Here is a 19,412-nt window from a genome sequence, read left to right as displayed (position 1 = left end):
CCCCTATGAAAGGGTTGTTCGCCCCCAAAGGCGTCACGATCCTTAGGTTGAGAACCACTGAGAGTTTAAGTGAAATCAGAAAGTTGGAAATAGCCACCATCTTGCTTATAGTATATGTGACTACTGATTTTTTTAAATCACTTTATTGGGAGCTCTTACAGATAGTATACAGATATCATAACAATCCATAATTCAATTAGACCAAGCATAATTGTACAATTTTTGCCACCATCAGTTTCAAACATTTTCTTTCTTCTTGAACTCTTTGATATCAGCTATGACTACTAATGTTTTAAGATACTGGATTTTAGTGTGAAAAAATAATAGTAGATAATTTTTTTCCTTTTCTTTTCCATTAAACAGGGATTGCTTGGCATTTTGTACGGAACCAGTTTTTGCCAGTTTAGCCAATGTTCTTGGTAACTGGGAAAACCTACCTTCTTCCATTTCTCCAGACATTAAAGACTATAAACTTTATGATGTAGAAACCAAATATGGCTTGCTTCAGGTATGTTGTTCTTTTTCTATGTTCTTGTTCAACATATGAAGAGTTTCTTGCTTTAAAGTTATTTTTGGAGCTCCAAGTTTATTTGCTGCGTAAACAGAAATCCTTAGGATCTTTTCAGGAGTTTAAATATTATTTTTAGGGTTTGAATCTTTTTTTTACAGGGTAATTGCTATCTTTACATTTTGGTCTGTGAAACTAGTTACCCTGGGCTAGGGACACGGAGGACAGGATGGTTCCCTTTGTTGCTTCTGGGCACTTCACCACGCGGATGGATTTCATAAGAGATTACTTGGAAATTAAAAAAAATAATGAATTTGGTCCAGATTTTCAAACTATATCAGAATTATTTAGTAGATCTCAGGGGTGGTTTTAGACTTCTCATATAAGGAGGCGTCAGAATATCTGTGGACAAAATGGAGTTAAAAGGTACTGTAATTTTTTTTTTTGCTAGCTTTTTGGAGCTTCATTATACATTGCCTACTTTTTCAACTTTTCCTTTCCCTGCTTTCAAAAGAATACTTTCAGTGTAGTAGCGTCGACTTCCATGTCAGAGTCTAAGGTCTTTGGGAACAGGTAATTGTATTCATTGTTGTAAGTTCTGTTGAGATATAGTTGGCTTACAGTACGCTGTAATTATTTAGATCACATGGTTTCATAAGTTTATGTACCATCCCTAAACCCGCAAATTCCTTTACCCCTTTATAGACGCGTCCTTCTGCTCCTTGCTGCCCCTTCCGTTCCACGCCACATGAAACCCCTGAACTGCTGGCTGCTGTTAGGGTTCGGTTTGCATTTTCTTAAGTCTTATAAGTGGAGTTGTGCAGGATGTGCTCTTTCCCGGCTGCTTTCTTTCACTCATTTCTCTTGGAATCCTCAACAATAGATTTTTAAAATTGTACGGTTATTAGTGTGTTTATCCATTCGCCTGTTTATGGTTCTTTGGATTCTTTCTAGTTTTTGACAAATGGAAACAAAACTTCTGTGAATAATCATTGCAAGTATGTGTATGTACCTATGCTTCACTTTCTCCTGGGCAAACACACGGGGGTGGAAGGACTAGATCAAATGGTAGGCATATATATAAAAGGGGCTTTTTAAAAGTTCAGATATTTCGAAGCCGCTTCCTGTATTTCACTTTTTAAGACACTGACACCCAAGTTTACTTTCCTACCATCAAGGTATGAGAGTTTCATTATTTGACATCTTTGGCAGAATTTGATATTGTTGATCTTTTAAATATTTAGGTACCCTAATAGGTGAATATTACCATTATTATGGTCTTGATTTGCATTTCTCTGTTGAATAACAATGCTGAGTATCTTGCCTAATCTCCATTCCCCCAGTTTTTTTGTTTTTTTTGTTTTTTTTATTCCCCCACCCCCTCTACCCCCCCAGTTTTTTAAATCAAGCATTGATTCAAATCTTTAACCCTATTTTTATATGGATTGATTGATTGATTGCTTTCTTATTCTTGAGTTTTGAAAGCTTTTTATGTATTCTTGAGCATGTCCTTTGTTATGTGATTTGTAAATATTTTCTCCCAATATGTGACTTGTCATTCTCTTAAGAGCATAAATTTAAAACTTTGACAAAATTCATTTTATCAATATTTTAAAAACTGGATAATGCTTTTGTGGTCATGTCTAGGAAATATTTGCCTAGTTAAAAGTCATAAATTGCCCTTTTATGCTTTCCTCTAGAAATTTTATAAAAGTTTTACTTTTATGATCCATTTTCAGTTAGCTTATGTATATGGTCTATTTTACTTATGTCTGATTTACTGAGAGCAAGTGTTTCATAGTATTTTCCTGGCCTTTTCTTATCTGTATAATCTGCTGTGTTATCACCTTTCTGATACTGCTAATTAGTGGCATTTTCTTTTTCCTGGTCATTTAAGCTAGAGGTTTATTAACTTCATTGATTTTTCTCTAAGATTAATCTGTGATTTTTATGATATCTTACTCTAAATTTGGTGGCTCAAAACAACAGAAATTTATTCTCTCACAAGTCTGATGGCCAGCAGTCTGAATTCAATATATTGGCAGAATTTCTATCCTTCCTCGTCCAGCTTTTTGTGGTTCCAGGTGTCCCTTGGTTGCGGCTGCATCATCAGACGCTGTTTCCATTGCCTTTTCCTCTGTGGCTCTCTCAATTGTCTGTTTCTGATAAGGACACTGGACATTGGATGTGAGGCCTGCCGGGGTAACACAGGTTGAGCCACACATCTCTGTCCTTTAACTTAATTATAGCTATAAAGACCCTTTATAAAAACAAGAGCCATGGGTTCCAGGGATTAGGAAGTGTATATTAGACATGGCTTTTAGTTTTATTGATTTTCTTGTTTTCTACATGTTGATCTACACTCTGATCTCTATTTCCTTTCTTCGTTGTACGTTAGATTACTCTTTCTTTCAAAAAGTGGAAGCTGCGGTCATTGATCTGAAACTGCTCTTTTTGTTTAGTAGTATAACCTTTCTCATAAATACTTTAGTGGCATCTCATAAATTTTGATACATTGTGTTTTAGTTTTTGTTCAAGTCAGAGTATGTTAAAATTCTCCTTTTGATTTATTCTTCAACCCTAGGTTAAGGTTGTTTAACAGTATGTTACTTTGTTGTCAAGTTTAATTCCATTGTGTTTTAACTTGTTGAATCATGTTTTATGGCTCTGAGTGGATTCTGTTTAGTAACTGGGGCAACTGTGGCACCTTGTTTGTTTCTCATCTTTTAGGTAACACTGTCTTTGCTTACCTGATTGTCCAGTGTATTTAAAGCTGTTTCCTATATACATTTTAATGGGGTAAAGTCCAATTCACGTTACTCTTTTGTGGTCAGAAATAGAAGTTGAGTTCATTCAATTTACTTTTAGAAAGTGTTTATTTAAATATAACACATATCTTATATAAACAGCCTAGAAATCATACATGTGCAGTTCACGGGATTATCATTAAAAGTTACCACACCCATGTAACTGCCACCAGTGTCAAAAATACAGACTCTCAAAAGCCCAAACCCTGTGAAATCCATCAACACTATAGTTTTTAATGTACAGACATTTATCAATCCATTCCATAGATGAAGGTTGCTTATACTGTTTAGCTTTTATTTTGGGGGGTTCCCTGAGCATGTGGCTGTTCTAATGCATCAGTAAATATATTTATGTGTGTCATTTTAGAAGCATATGAATAGAATCACTGGAAGTGCCTGTGTTCAATTTCAGTATGAGGGGATCTCACAAAATTTGTAGAAAAAATGAAATCAAAAGATAGTGGAGTTTCTCATGAACTTTTTGAAGCCTTGCATATGACACCAGGTTTCCAAACTATTTACCAATTACACTTTCACCAGATAATATTTAGTATTAGCTGTCTTTTAAAAACTTTTTAAAACTTTTTTTGTTTAATGGAAGCTCACTTAAAGTATGTGATTTTATTGTGTTTCCCTGATAACTCATGAGATTGCTTTTTAAAAAACACCGCAAACTCACTGCCATCAAGTCAATTCCTGCCATATTAACTCTGTAAGAAAGATGTCAATCTAGAGAAGATAGCCAGGATAAACAATCCAGAGGAGAAAACAACAGGACCGAAGGTTCTGGAGGTGGGGTGGGGGCACAGGTGAGGGGAATGCGGGGAAAGGAAGTGGGTGTTAATAAAACCAGGGACAAGGGAACACCAAGTGATCTAATAGCGATGGCAAGGAAGGTGTAGGAGGTCTTGTAGGGCTTGATCAACGGCAATGTAACCGAGAGGAATTACTGAAACCCAAATTAAGGTTGAACATGGTAGTGGACCAAGAGGAAAGTAAAAGGAAATAAAGGAAAAAAGTAGGAGGCAAAGGGCATACATAGAGGTCTAAATATAGGCATGTACATATGTATATGTATACATGATGATGGGGAAATAGATCTTTGTACATATATTTATAGGGTTAGTATTAAGGGAGCAGTTGGGCATCGGGCCTCTATTCAGGTGCTCCCTCAATGCAAGAACACTTTATTCCATTAGCTTGCCATTCCATGATGCTCACTTTCCCAACACAACCACTGAAGACAAAGCAGGTGCATAAGCTAATGTGGTGAAGAAAGTTGATGGTGCCTGGCTATCAAAAGATATAGCATCTGGGGTCTTAAAGGCTCGAAGATAAACAAGTGATCATCTAGCTGAGAAGCAACAAAGCCCACATGGAAGAAGCACACCAGCCTGTGTGGTCATGAGGTGTGGATAGGATCAGGTATCAGGCATCAAAGAACAAAAGATCATATCATTGTGAAAGAGGGAAAGTGGAATGGAGACCCAAAGCCCACCTGTAGGCAATTCGACATCGCATTATAGAAGGGCCACGGGGAGGAGACCAGCTAGTCAGGCTGCGGTATAGCAGCGTTGAAACATAAAACTTAACCTCTAGTTCTTTAATGCCTACCCCACCCCCACTATTATGACCCCAATTCTACCTTACAAATCTGGCTAGACCAGAGCATGTACACAGGTACAGATAAGAGCTGGACACACAGGTAATCCAGGACAGATAAACCCTTCAGGACCAATATTGAGAGTAGCCATACCAGGAGGGGTAAGGGAAGGTGGAGTAGAAAGGAGGAACTGATCACAATGATCTATCTATAACCCCCTTCCTGGGGAATGGACAATAGAAAAATGGGCGAAGGGAGGCATCATCAGTCAGTATAAGACATGAAAAATAATAATTACAAATTTTCAAAGGTTCATGAGGGAGGGTAGGTGAGGGAGGGGGAAAATGAAACCAAGGGCTCAAGTAGAAAGAAAATGTTTGAAAATGATGATGCCAACAAATGTACAAATGTGCTTGACGCAATGGATGGATGGATGGATTGTGATAAGAGTTGTACAAGCCCCCAATAAAATAATTTAAATAAATAAAGAGTAGAACTGCCTCTGTAATTATCTGAAGCTATGAATCTTTATGGAGAGCAGCAAAACCGCATCTTTCTCCCTTGGGTGGCTTGTGGATTTGAACTGCTAACCTTGAGGTTAGCAGCTCCCAATACATAACCTACTCTGCCACTAGGGCTCTTTCAAGAGGTTTTAGGATACACACATCCATCTACAAATCCTGATACCTCCACCATCAAACGAAGAATCTCTTCTAAAAGATCAGCTTGACTCTGGTTACCTTTTTAATTTTCTCCACATAAACATCTATTAGCATCTCAACTTTAGTTTGATGTCTAAGAATGAGCATCAAAAATACACGGAAGAAAGGAAAAAGTAAGGACTAGGATGGAAATCAATAATCTAGTAAAGTAGAAAATCAGTAAAACCAAATGTAGGTCTGTAGTTTGTTGAATGATGATACCCAAAGATGCCAGCAGTGTGCATGTCCTCGTCCCCAGACTCAGGAGCTGTACTCATTCGGACTGGACAGGGTATTGCTATATTTTCTTTTCTTCTGCTTATGTGTGTTTAGAAAGGGAATTTAAACATGTACCCTGGCTTAAAAATAAATATTTCTTCCATTAATGCTTAGATTATCCTGGCAATTAAAATATATCTACTTTTGTGTTTATAATGAATTTTATTAGTTAATATATAAGTTCACTTCCTATTGTGGTTTTACTATAATTAAAAAGAGGGTTTTTTAAATGTAAAAATGTCTTTTTTTAATATTTACAGGTTTCCGAAGGGTTATCCTTTTTGCATAGCAGTGTGAAAATGGTTCATGGAAATGTTACTCCTGAAAATATAATTTTGAATAAAAGTGGAGCCTGGAAAATAATGGGCTTTGATTTCTGTGTATCATCAACGAATCCCTCTGAACAAGAGGTAATTACGGTCACGGTTTTTTAAAGCCCCAGGAATTTGTTACTGCATCTGAAATGGACTAGAGAATTTGTGAATCGGATGTATAGAAATGAGTTTGATGGTAAAATGGTATGTTTAAAAGTACTGCTTTGTAGAAAGTGTCTATTATACATTGAACCTTAACTTTTACTGAGTGTTTCTAGTGTTTGAATTCCATAATAAATCTTTCGAGAAAAAGATACCCAGTTAAATAAATTTGAGAACTATTCACTTAATTTGTTGGCTTGTTTTTTGTTAGAACTTTAAATACTCTCCACACACATCGACCCCCCACCGGTATTTCTCCAATGGATCGGACCACTTCTGTAGGGAGTGTAACAATGCAACTGTGACAAGAGCTAAAACTTATTGAAGTGCTTTCCTAAACGTTTTAATGTATTAATTCTTACAACAATTCAGTGAGATTAGGAATAATATAGATGATAACATAGGTTCACAGAGGAAATAACCTGCTTAGGAAGGTGGTAAATGATAGCCCCAGGATTGGAACCTAGTCTTTCTGGTTCCAACATATCTCTTTGTGGTGATTATGACACCTGCCTCTTCAGGCTTTACAGTATGTAGTCAGTAAGGACCACAGTTTGACCTGAAGGTAATTTATGAAGTGCTTCACACAGTTCCTGGAAAAGGTTGTTTTTCTTTTATTTTTCATGAACTTTTGAAGCCTTCCTTGGTATAATTTCCACAGCCACTTTTAAGAGAAGCAGCAAGAATTCGTTTGTGTTCTGTCTCTCTTTTGCACAGTTATTTAAATAGCTTTTGGAAACAAGTAACTAAATCATGTAGTTAGTGGAAGGAAAAGGTTTCAGAGAATAATCTACTGTATATACTTGAGTATAAGCCAACCCGAATATCAGCCAAGGCACCAAATTTTACCACAAAAACTGCATTAAAAATGTGCTGAAACAATCTGCTTATATACGAGTATATACGGTAACCCATGTAACATGAAGCATCTGTATTATAAAACTTAAACCAGTTCTTCCCATCTCTACATTGAAGATTTGTCTGCTGAAGGAAAGCCCAGCCCTAAAGTTTTGCCAGCTCATATTCTTATCTTTCAATCTGATGTTCAAACTTTTCAGATTCGTAGTTGGGGGGATTTTGGGATTGAAGGTGGTGGTGCCACTTTTACTTACACGAACAAGGTATGGATTTAAGGATAGGTGCTTATTGTCTATTGAAATGTTTTCTATAACTCCCTTTTTTTTCTTGTAGCCTAAGTTTCCTTGCAAAGAGTGGGACCCAAATTTGCCATCTTTGTGTCTTCCAAATCCTGAATACTTGGCTCCTGAATACATACTGTCTGTGAGCTGTGAGCCAGCCAGTGACATGTACTCTTTAGGAACTGTTATGTATGCTGTATTTAATAGAGGAAAACCCATGTTTGAAGTCAACAAGCAAGATATTTACAAGAGCTTCAGTAGGCAACTGGATCAGGTATTTGCTTATAAATGTGTGGTTGCCTTAAGTATTTGATGGGATGTTTTTTAGATTTCTTTTCAAGAGTTTATTTAGAAATTTCTCTTAAACAGAGATGAGGATTTCCTAGTTTATTTTTGCGTATATTCAGTTTAATAGAAGCAGTTGTATAAACAACTGAGAACTAGTTGAAAGTTCAAATTTGTGGTAGTTCGTGGTCATGTACTACTACAATGAGTTTTGAATTCTCTTTAGCATTTTATTTGCATGTGATATTAATGATACTGTTCAGTAATTAACTATTCTGGTGGATTTCCATTCTTTGCAATGAGCACAAATATGGCTCTTTTCCACCTTAGGTAAATTTTTGGTCAAAGATGTATTAGGGCATCCAGTGTCACATTCATTTGTTGAAGCATCACATTAATATTCCATTAACCTGGAACCTTCTACTTTACCTCTACCTTTCGTGCTTGGACTTCTTTCAGGACCATTGAATTTTGATCACATGCTGCCTTCTGAAATAGTGGAATGCTGACCAGTATTTTTTGATACAGCGACTGCTTTTCCCATTCTCTTTTGGTGCTTCTCTGTCTTTCTATCTATTCCCCATAGAATCTAACAGTATTGCCCATTCCGTTTGTCCTCCTTCCCTACCTCTTCCTGCCTTCTGAGCTTTATCACTCAGCAACCCTGCCTTGTTTATCTTGTTTAGTGGATTGTTGTAAGGAACACATACCTCCGTGGGGTTACTGCTCACTTTATGGGCCTTTCTAAAGGGTCACTGGTGGCCTGGGGGTAAATGTTGGATTGTTCTTCCAAGACTAGCAGTTCAAACCCACCTGCTGCTCCTCAGGAGCAAGAGAAGGCATCTTTTCCTGTAAAGATTCACAGCCTTGGAAACCCCATGCAGGGTTGCTATGAGTCAAAATCAACTTAATTGCAATGAGGTTTTTAGGTATGGTTTTGTAGAAAGTTCCCGTAAGTCACAGGGGGTGAGACTCTACCCAGTTCTGCTAGACCAGTTAACTTGCACTTCTGTTTTCTTCCACATTTCCCCCATCGTTCCAGTTGTATCATTATGCTTGTATTCTCATCGCTTACTTTAGTGATAACTGTGTGTGGTCTCAGGATCATTGGAGACTGAGATTCATGTTGCCTGTTAGTCCTTAGAGCTAATTGTTTCCATGCGTGCTTGATTTTCTTCGCTTTTCTCTGCTTTGAACCTGGAGAGACCAGTAGTTGTGCCTTAGATTGCCTTTCACAAGCTTTGAAGACTCCATTTGCTACTCACCAAAGTAGGATGTATAGACCATTGTCTTCGTGTGGGCTGTGGCTCCTTCGTGTGGACCTTGCTATGTCCCTTGAGATAGCCCCAGGCCAGCAGCTCATTTCCTCAAGGTGTTTATTTGCTTGTGGCTAGGAACTTTTCATAACTTTGCCCATATACACTCCACTGTATTCATGGGTCTACTTGTGTGCTGATAAATACATATGTGGAAACATCCTCTGTCAAACCTATATATGAGCTCTCCCCCATCCCCCCAAATAAAAAAAATATATTTTTAAGGAAAAAACTCCACTGATGAGGGGGATAGTGCATTTGGAGCTCATTCCACCAGGTGAGACCGTTAATCACCCTTTCTAGTTAGAGGTTCTGAAAAGATTGCATAACAGTGTGTGACAAAAATGGTCACGTTTGTGGCAGATGGGACTGGTTCTGCCACCACAACAATGCACCTGCTCAAGCAGCCATCTCAGTGTGCCAGTTCCAGGCCAAAAAAAACCATACCTCTCTTGCCACATGCACTTTACTCTCCTAACCTTGCTCCGTGTGACTTTTGTTTTCACGAATGGAGAGGGACATGAAAGGACAGCAGTTTGGTAGCATTGTTGTCATTATTGGCCCTGAGGAGTTTCTCAATACTGAATTCTCTGTGTGTCCAGCTCTGATCTGTACCAGTGTCCATCCTCTGGTCTAGCCTGATTGGTAAGGTAGAATTGGGATCATGATATTTTAAGGGGGGGGGGGGGTGTAGAAGCATTAAAGAACTAAAGGAACGTTTTATGTTTCATTGCTGCTATACTGCACCCTGACTGGCTCGTCTCCTCCCCGTGACCCTTCTGTAAGGGGATGTCCAATTGCCTACAGGTGGGCTTTGGGTCTCCACACCACACTCTCACACTCTCCCTCGTTCACAATGATATGATCTTTTGCTCTTTGATGCCTGATACCTGATCCTATCGACACCTCATGACCACACAGGCTGGTGTGCTTCTTCCATGTGGGCTTTGTTGCTTCTCAGCTAGATGATCACTTGTTTATCTTCAAGCCTTTAAGACCCCAGATGCTATATCTTTTGATAGCCAGGCACCATCATCTTTCTTCATCACATTTGCTTATGTACCCACTTTGTATCCAGTGATTGTGTTGGGAAGGTGAGCGTCATGGAGTGCCAGGTTAATAAAACAAAGTGTTCTTGCATTGAGGGAGTGCTTGAGTGGAGGCCCAATGTCCTTCTGCTACACACACACACACACACACACACACACACACACACACACATAGATCTATTTCCCCATCGTCATATATAAATATATTTAATATGTACATGCCTATATTTAGACCTCTATAAATGCTCTTTGCCTACTAGTTCTTTCCTCTGTTTCCTTTAATGAGAGTAGTTATACCAGAAGGGTAAGGCAAAAGAGGGAGGAGAAAGGGGGAACCGATTACAATGATCTACATATAACCCCTCCCTGGGCAACAGACAACAGAAAAGTGTATGAAGGGAGACATCGGTCAGTGTAAGACATGAAAAAACAGTAATTTCTAAGTTATCAAAGGTATGCGAGGGATGGAGGGTGGGGGGGGGGGGGAGAGGGGAGAAAATGACCAAGGACTCAAGTAGAAAGAAAATGTTTTGAGAATGTTGGTGGCAACAAATGTACAAATGTGCTTGGCACATGGATGGATGGATGGATGGATGGATTGTGATAAGAGTTGTACGAGCCCCCAGTAAAATTATTGAAAAAGAAAGGACAGCAATTTGACAGCATAGAAGAGGTGAAGAAAAAAGTGAGGGAGGTGCTGTCAGCCGTCTAAACAGATGAGTTTGAAAAATGTTTCCAAGAATGGAATAGCAGATTTGACAAATGTACTAAGTTTAATGGAAAGTACTTTGAAGGTTATAGGTTGTTGTGTTAAAATTTAAATACATAGCTTTGAAAAACAATATTTTGGGTGTTTTTTTTTAGTAACCCCTCGTATATCCTTGGGTATAGCCTCATTCTCTTCTCATACATTTTCAACTTGCCTGTGTATCCCGTCATGGAATATTACTGTTACTGTCACCACAGGATTGGGCATGGAATAGTATTTACCTTTGTTACTTTAACGTGTATACTTCTCCGAGTTACTTCTTTTGCTTTGAGTATTATGTCCTGACTTCCATCCCCCACCCTGCCTTTCCCTTCACCCAAGTTAACACATGTCTGTCTTATAGTTAGTGATTTATCTTTACTTTCTCTGCCCATCTTTGGTAGCCTTCAAAGAATTTTTCTTTGTATATAAATCTTGACCTTTTAAAAACATTTCTTTATTAATAATCATTTTATTGGGAGGGCTCTTACAAATCTTATAACAATCCATCATTCAGTTGTATTAAGCACACTTTTATATTTTGCCATCAACCTTAAATCTTGACTTTTTTGTGTGAGTGAGTGAGTGAGTTAGTGAGAGCTTGAGAGCGTGAGTGAGAGTGAGAGCGTGGGAGAGTGAGTGAGAAAGTGAGTGAGAGTCCTTTTAATAGTAGTGATTTCATATGATATTTGTCCTTTTAAGGCAAAAAATGCCTTTCAGGTCCATCCATATTATGGAGTGTTTCAGTTTCATTATTCTTTAACATTGTATACAGTGTAACATTCTATAATGTTGTCTATGTTTGTACTATTCCATTCTGTGTACTTAGCATAGTTTGTGTATCCATTCATCTGTTGGCCTCTTAGGTTGTTTCCATCTTTTTACTATTGTGAGTACTGCTGCAGTGCACTTGGGTATGTGTGTACCCCGTTCATGTCATGACTGTTATATTTCAAGGATATATGCCTAATAGTGGCGTTGCTGGATCCTATAGTATTTCTATTTCCAACGTTTAGAGGAAGTACCATACTGTTTGCCACAGTGATTGGCCAATTTTACAGTCCTTCTACTTTCCACACCCTCACCAGCATTTCAGTTTCCCTTTGTTGTTATTGGTTTGTTTGTGTTTTAACTGTGATGGTATGCTAGGGTGAAGTGATAACTCATTGTTTTGGTTTGTAACTCTCCAATAGTTCATGATCATGAGCACCTCTTCATGTGCTTGTTGACTGTAGAATTCTAATACGGTGAAGTTTCTGTTTTTTTAATTGAGTTATTTATCCCTTTTGTGTCTTTAAGGTATTGAAAGTATCTATACATTTTAACTATTAGTTCTTTGTCTGATATGTCACTGACAAATTGTCTCCTTGTCTGTGAGTTCTCTTCTAACTCCTTTGTACACCTCAGCTTCTAGAGAATACATTTCCAGAATGACTTCATTGCAGATATATTTATAGATTAAAGTTTTAAGAGATTCTGAAATAGATTATTGACAATATTGCTATATATCTTTTTGAATGATTTATTCTTCTCTGTTTTCCATAGTTGAGTCGTTTAGGATCTAGTTCACTTACTAGCATTCCCGAGGAAGTCCGTGAACACGTAAAGCTGCTGTTAAATGTGACTCCAACTGTAAGACCAGATGCAGATCAAATGACAAAGGTGAGTGCACATATTTTTGACTTCGATAAAGGGTACAGCCATTCCTAACACCACCCCTTGCCCTCCCCTCCAAAAAATTCAAATAGATTAAGTGTTTCTAAAACAAGATTTAGGCAAATGTAGTCCCTAAGTAATACCTGTATTCTTGAACATAGTGAATTCTCAGCTTGTTAAGCTTAAGCATCAGAATGTCTTGTGTGCATAATTCTCTGATAGGAAGTTACAGACCTAAGCGTGGCTGTTTCATAGCTTCCTTGTGCTCTTTAGGCCTTCAATTTACTTCCCTAATCTGTTAGCGTTTCAGTAGTTTACAGACTGTCACTGCCCAGCCAGCTCACAGGCACAGATTCCGGTGAGTTGGATTTAAAAGAAAGTTAGTTTATTGTTATCCTGATTTTCGTAATGAGAGTTTCTATTCAAGTCGTTTTTAGCATTTTGATCATTTTTTTCTTTATTTTTTTAAATGAAGCGGTTACAATTTGAAACAGAAGTGCTTTAATGTTACTATTTAACAAAATAATAATTGATATCCTTACTTTTAGATTCCCTTCTTTGATGATGTTGGCGCAGTCACGTTGCAATATTTTGATACTTTATTCCAAAGAGATAATCTTCAGAAATCACAGTTTTTCAAAGGGCTGCCAAAGGTTCTACCGAAACTTCCCAAGGTTTGTTATTGATGTGTTTCCGATTGTAGTCAAGATGTTAATTTAGAATCCAGAGTTTACGTCCACTTAGTATACGCAACCTTCCAGAGAAAGTGCGGTGCCTTGGACTAAGTGCAGGAGAGGCCCGCCTGCTGCCGCCCGCCAGTTTTGTAGATCACTGGCACAGCCGCCGGGCTGGAGGACCCTCTCTCTTGGGGGCCTTGAGTCTTCTCTCGCTCCGAGAAGCCCCACGTGGCACAGTCAACCTGTCCCACATGCCTGCTTGCCTGGATCTTCACAGAAGCAGATGGCTTGGTCTTTCTCATGTAGAGCTGGGTGGCCTTGAACCACCAATCTTCTGGTTAGCAACAGGCTAAACCATTACATCACGGAGATTTTCTGATTGATGCTGCCTCTGCAGTCTCTTAACTTGCCTTCTCAGTGTGTCTAAACATGAGTGTATGAATGCTGGTGAATGCTAAAGAAAGAGGCCCTGGTTAGAGCGGTAGCAGTTGTTGATAACAAAGTTTTTTCAATGATTTACCATTCAGGTAGTTACTGATTTCCTACTGTTTGCCCAACACTGTTATTTAGATGCTATTGAGCAGTGGTTCTCCACCTTCCTTGTGCCGCGACCCTTTCATACAGTTCCTCATGTTATGGTGACCCCCCCAAACATAAAATTATTTTCGTTGCTACTTCATAACTGTAATTTAGCTACTGTTATGCATTGTTAAGTAAATATCTGTATGCAGCATGTATTTTCATTGTTACAAATTGAACATAATTAAAGCATAGTGATTCATCGCAAAAACAATTTGTAATTATATATTGTGAAATATTTATTTATAATTGCAAACACATGAGATTGTGTCTTAAAGCATGGTGTAGCATGGGTAACAGTCATAATATAACAACAGTAAACTACATTGCTACATTTTGTGACAGTGTGCGTAAAAAGCGCCAACATCAGTGCCAAGGTTGAGATAGCTTCTTTGTCACCAGATCAGCTTACCTGCCTGTGGGTGGACTGGCCTGGAGACGGATAGAGGAGTGGTGTCTTGGTACCTAAAACCATCAGAAACATGTTTTCTGATGGTCTTAGGTGACTCCTGTGAAAAGGTCGTTCAACCCCCAAGGGGGTTGCGATCTACAAGTTAAGCACCACTGCTGTAGAGAATAAAGAGAAAGAAAAAAGGAAACAAAAATAATTGTTCTTGTTCTGCAGGCCTTACAAGTTAAATATGACTGATATCTGTCAAATTGTTTACTGGTTCAACGATAGAGCATTAATTTTTAACTTTTAGAAATTATCTGACCAATTGTTACTCAGTGGTTTAAGTAAATGACAACATATGCAAGCATTACCTGCTCTTTTATGTAACACGTAAGCTTAATCTGTAAAACCCAATTCATGAGGCTATTTCACAAAAGAATTCTTTTGTAAATAAAAGTTAATATAAACAGTGCTTAAGTTGTGTGATGTGAATTGTAAACAATGAAGGAATTAAAAGAAGAAAACATAAAAGCTAATTTGGGGAATTTTCCTCGCTGGCCATGTGTGGGCACACACAGCCCCTCCTCCCCGCTTTCCCCCTCATCTGGGTATTTCCAGTTTAGGCCGCTTGTCCTGGCATGATGAAGACTAGAACCCTACTGCTCAGTCTAGACATTTATTACGTGGTCGCATTACCCAGAGGGACATGAGGCTTTAAACTATAGCTTCAATGTTAGCATAAAGGATGAGAAATAAACCTTCATTTGTACAATTTTGCCTTTCAGCGGGTCATTGTGCAGAGAATTTTGCCCAGTTTGACTTCGGAGTTCGTAAACCCTGACATGGTCCCTTTTGTTTTGCCCAATGTTCTCCTGATTGCTGAGGAATGCACCAAAGAAGAATATGTGAAATTAATTCTGCCTGAACTGGGCCCTGTCTTTAAACAGCAGGAGCCAATCCAGGTATGTGTGCAGATGTGTCTTTGAAAACACAAAATAATGCATATGTGACGTTTAAAAAAATTTGAGGTAAGAATACTTTTTCCATTCGTTAGAAAGCTACGTTCTGTGTGAGTGAAGTGAACTAGCCCTCAAATTCCAAGTGGAGCTCTCAAGTAAACAGCAGCAGTCCTCCATCACTTACCATCTCAGTATATACATTGTAAGGAGTTTTTTTCATTTGCTGTTCTGTTCCAGCCAGCTTTCCTAATAGTTGTAAAGTCTGGGAAATACTTCTTTTTCTTCCACATTTTGCTTTATTTGTTTCATTTTTCGGAGCCTTTAAGTTTTTAGATGACTTGTGCCCATTGTTTCTCCTTATAATTGCTACCCTGCACCCGGAAGAGAACAAATGCTTCCAGTAGCTGGAAATAATGTACCATGTCTTGTAAATGAAAAGGCTCTTCTCTGATGTCTGGAAGTTGGCTCCTTCTTTCAATATGTGGAAACACTTAGGGCTTAATTGAAATGGTCATTATTTATTCGTCGATTTTTTTTCCCCTTACAGCCCTAGTAATTTTTTCACTTGTTCTTGATGACGAAGGCCGCAGGTGTTATTAACAAGCAATTAGAACTGAGAGAGCAGTTAGGTTGTCTCTTCATTGCTCTGGAGAATAGAGATAGGGCCACCCCGTTGCACAAGCCAGTTTCTTGCCCCAGAGGAATAAAGCTTTACTTGCTCTGTGGCCTGAGAAGTCCACCACTCTTCTCTCTGCTCTACTGCTCCTTTGTTGCTCCTCTGATCTCGAAGCTGTTTTGGATCCAGGAGCTTCATTGCAGAGATCTCAGAATTCAGAGGACGCCTTCCATGCCTCTTTCTTACTGGTAGTGAGATCCCTCTTCCTGCTTCTGAGGTGGCTCACTTTAAAGCTAGCAGGGTGGCAAACACAGTGAATCCTGTTAGCAATATTCACAACTTCATCCTGTTCGTGTCTTCCCCCCCTTCTCTGACACACACCCATCAGGAAAAGGTAGTTTGGTAGGAATTACAGAGACTATGCCTAGAGAGCTACATTAACTAAGTCACTGCCCTACAATGTCCCTTATTAACTTGCTTTCTCTGAAGCTTACTGTCTCTGCAATTTACTTGTACATCATCTGCGGTGGCCTAGAATATCAGGTCGCCAGGCATGTCAGACTTGTCTGCACTGAGCACAATGGGACTGTGCCTTAGGGAATTCATAGAAACCAGGGATAAAAGTTATATCCTTGGGACATCGGGCTTTTCCGCTTTCAGGCTTTCCATTGTTTGTTATATTCAGCAGTTGTATTGGTGTATAATTCACATATCATCCAACTCAGGAGCTCGCTGACATCCGGGAGGCCGTCATCCACACACCATCGCAGTCAGTTTGAGAGCGCTTTGGTCATTCTTGTGCTCCTCAGCAGCAGCGCCCAGGCTTTTGTACCAGTGTTTCTGTTGTCCGTTACTTTACAGGTAGTTGGGACTTGTGAGGTTAGGGAACATTTATTTTTAAAGCTTCCATCTGCTAGTAGGCGCCAAATACTGCTTCCTAAATGTAAAGACACTTGACTGTCTGCTTTTGTCTTTCATGCCTTCAGGCCAGCAACATGGTAAGTGTCAGAATGCATGGCTTATTCTTTTGAGGACACAGTTTTTGTCATATTTAGGATCTCTTAAGGATTCTAGTCTTTAATACTCTGTTCTTTTTCTTAAACAGATTTTGCTAATTTTCCTACAAAAAATGGATTTGCTACTTACCAAAACCCCACCGGATGAAATAAAAAACAGTGTCTTACCAATGGTTTACAGAGCACTGGAAGCTCCTTCCATTCAGATCCAGGTATGGTATTTGATTTGTTCGTCCCTGATGATGGGTTTGATTCTAAAAGCAGAAGAAGAAGAAGCTTGGGCTTTCAGTCTAAACCTTTCATGTGGCACTCGCCCGCAGCATGCGCGTGTGTCTGTGTATGCTGAAATCCATTAAACATGTCTGCTGCTGGAGAGAGAGTGTCCGTCTATAAGTTTAAAGGACCGGCTGACAGAAATCCCTGTAGTGGGAAATAAGACAATGCATTGTTTTCATTTATGTCAAATGTACTATTGTAGAATAAGATTTGATTTGTTGTAGTTTAGATTGTACGTGTAACCTTAGTTGGGTGGATGAAATATGAATGAACATGTGCTATGGAAAAAAATTGAAGACAGTTTTTTTCCTATAACATTAAGTGGGTATTTCCTGTGCTCAGAGTACTTCTCCATGCCTGTTACCTAAAATTTCTACTTAGAAATGCTGCTCCTTCTCCCCTGAAATTAATTTTTGTAATAGGGAAGTGGAAAAGCAGACAATAATTTTTGTGACGCTCTTCATGCGTCTGCAGTAAAGATGTGGCTTCAGGAAAAGCTATTTCCCAGCATCTCGATTCTGCCGGACGTTTAGTTCTCTCGTTTTTGCTTTGGGTTTTCCGTCTGTGTGCTGCCGTCTGGGCGAGATTGTGATGACGAAAGCCTGATTGGAGTGGGGGTTGTCGCTCTTTTTTGGAAATTCTTTCAGGAAGAGCATCTCATTGGACACAGACTCAAGATTTGAAATGTGATTGTCTCTTTGCCGTTATTTTTTAAAGTTGTTGAGTTTGGTTTTGTTTTTTAAACACTAACCTAGAAATACTTATTAATAGAGGACTGCAAAAACTTCATGGGGAAATGGAACCAAAAGTGGGACTTTTTAAGCCTGCTCCTGTAAGGCCAATTTGAGGGTTTATTCTTTTTTTTTTGAGGGTTTATTCTTATCTTTATTTCCAGAGCTTTGTTCATTTGAGGCTGTGAGGTAGGTGAATGTTAAAAAAATTAATCTTTCTAATAATGAGAGCATCCTTCTTATGGGTGAGAGAATTAGCTCCCTGTGTCCAAATGACAGGAATGAAGGCGATGGATGTGTTTGCCTCTGTTGTGTAATGCTTTCTAAGAACTCGGGAATTAGATTCCCTGGAAACATTTCTTGGGCCCTGTGTGGCTCAGCTGGCCCGGAGTTCACTGTGATTAAGGAGGAAGAGAAAGGCTAGGCAACATAAAAGGCCTTTTTTTAAATATAGGAAGCAGGCACTTCAAAAGGGAGTCATTTGCACGTCATTCAGTTGATTCACTCTTTCTTGGAGTCATTCATACACTGGCCGTCTTTAGCCCCCAATCTAATTATTCGTACCCTGAGTGCTTGGTGGGGGGGGGGGGGAGTGTATCTAAACACTGGGAGACCCGTGAGCAAGAGCCAGTCTTTAATCAAACTTCATGCAAGGAGAAGCCGATAAGGAAACTAGGGAAATTCATTTTTGAGACTTAATAGGCATTTTTCAAAGTGAAATTTGATGAGAAATATATTAAATGGTTCTGAAAATCACTTGGAAAGGTATAAGATGCTTTGTAAAAGCTAAGGGGATTCAGAGATGGCATTGTATGTATATATGAAATGGTTTTTTAAAAAATTAGTATTATCTTTTTAAGTTAAGCTTAGAAGCCATTTTTACATTCCACCACCACCACCATCTTCCCCCACACATCAATTATAGTCCAAAATAGGTAAAAAATAAGAAACAAATGCTTAAGAATTTTCTAGTTGAATTTCTTTAAGGGCTTTTTGGTGTTATTCTTTCTCATTTTTTCCCTTAGGTTCTTTATCTTGTCTCCTAGGCAGAAAGCTGATCCACTTCTTAACTAAGTATTGTAGCCATTAGGGTTTGTGCTCCTTGTAAGCTGCCTCCTGCCTGAGCTTGGTAATAGCGCACAGCACTGCACCGTCGCTCTGTATTGAGTTGAGTGGCTGGGCTCCTTTGCCGAAAGCCTCTCACTCTCAGTGTAATCTGTCAGAGGCTGATCTTCCTCGAGAGGCAGCGTGCCTTTGGTAATAGGAGCCCAGTGTCTCCTTGACTGCTCAGGTGCTCTTTCTCCGCTGCCATCTGTGGAAAATAGCGCCTGGAATGTTGCTTCTTGCCCTCTCATTATATCGGCTACATCAAGTATTACAGTTCTGACTGCATATAAGAACGTAGCCCTTTTATAGCTGCCTTTGGGATATAATCTGAGAATCAAGTAAAGCAAATAAAATACATACCAGTATTATGTAACACAGTCTTCGTAGTTAATTCATTTCTGTCTGCTAACTACAATTGTCTTACAAGTTTACCACCCGCTCTGTCAGCCGCTCCTTTCCTCCTGTACATTTGTACTTCCATCTCTCTCAG

The 19,412-nt window shown here is 38.9% G+C and overlaps 1 protein-coding gene across 3 annotated transcripts in view; it reads left to right on the top strand.

The window, feature by feature from the left end:
* SCYL2 (SCY1 like pseudokinase 2) overlaps window positions 1-19,412 on the top strand; it is an 84,241-nt gene that overhangs the window by 45,293 nt on the left and 19,536 nt on the right. For all 3 annotated transcript variants that reach the window (XM_075551108.1, XM_075551107.1, XM_075551109.1), the window contains 7 exons: window positions 364-508; window positions 6,159-6,308; window positions 7,566-7,787; window positions 12,457-12,573; window positions 13,116-13,241; window positions 15,003-15,179; window positions 16,898-17,020. In XM_075551108.1, the coding sequence (XP_075407223.1) occupies window positions 364-508; window positions 6,159-6,308; window positions 7,566-7,787; window positions 12,457-12,573; window positions 13,116-13,241; window positions 15,003-15,179; window positions 16,898-17,020 (1,060 nt within the window). The remainder of the gene's footprint in view (window positions 1-363; window positions 509-6,158; window positions 6,309-7,565; window positions 7,788-12,456; window positions 12,574-13,115; window positions 13,242-15,002; window positions 15,180-16,897; window positions 17,021-19,412) is intronic.

This window comes from Tenrec ecaudatus, chromosome 6 (assembly GCF_050624435.1).
Source record: "Tenrec ecaudatus isolate mTenEca1 chromosome 6, mTenEca1.hap1, whole genome shotgun sequence".
NCBI classification, from domain to species: Eukaryota; Metazoa; Chordata; class Mammalia; order Afrosoricida; family Tenrecidae; genus Tenrec; species Tenrec ecaudatus.
This window is presented reverse-complemented; position numbering and strand designations above follow the sequence as displayed.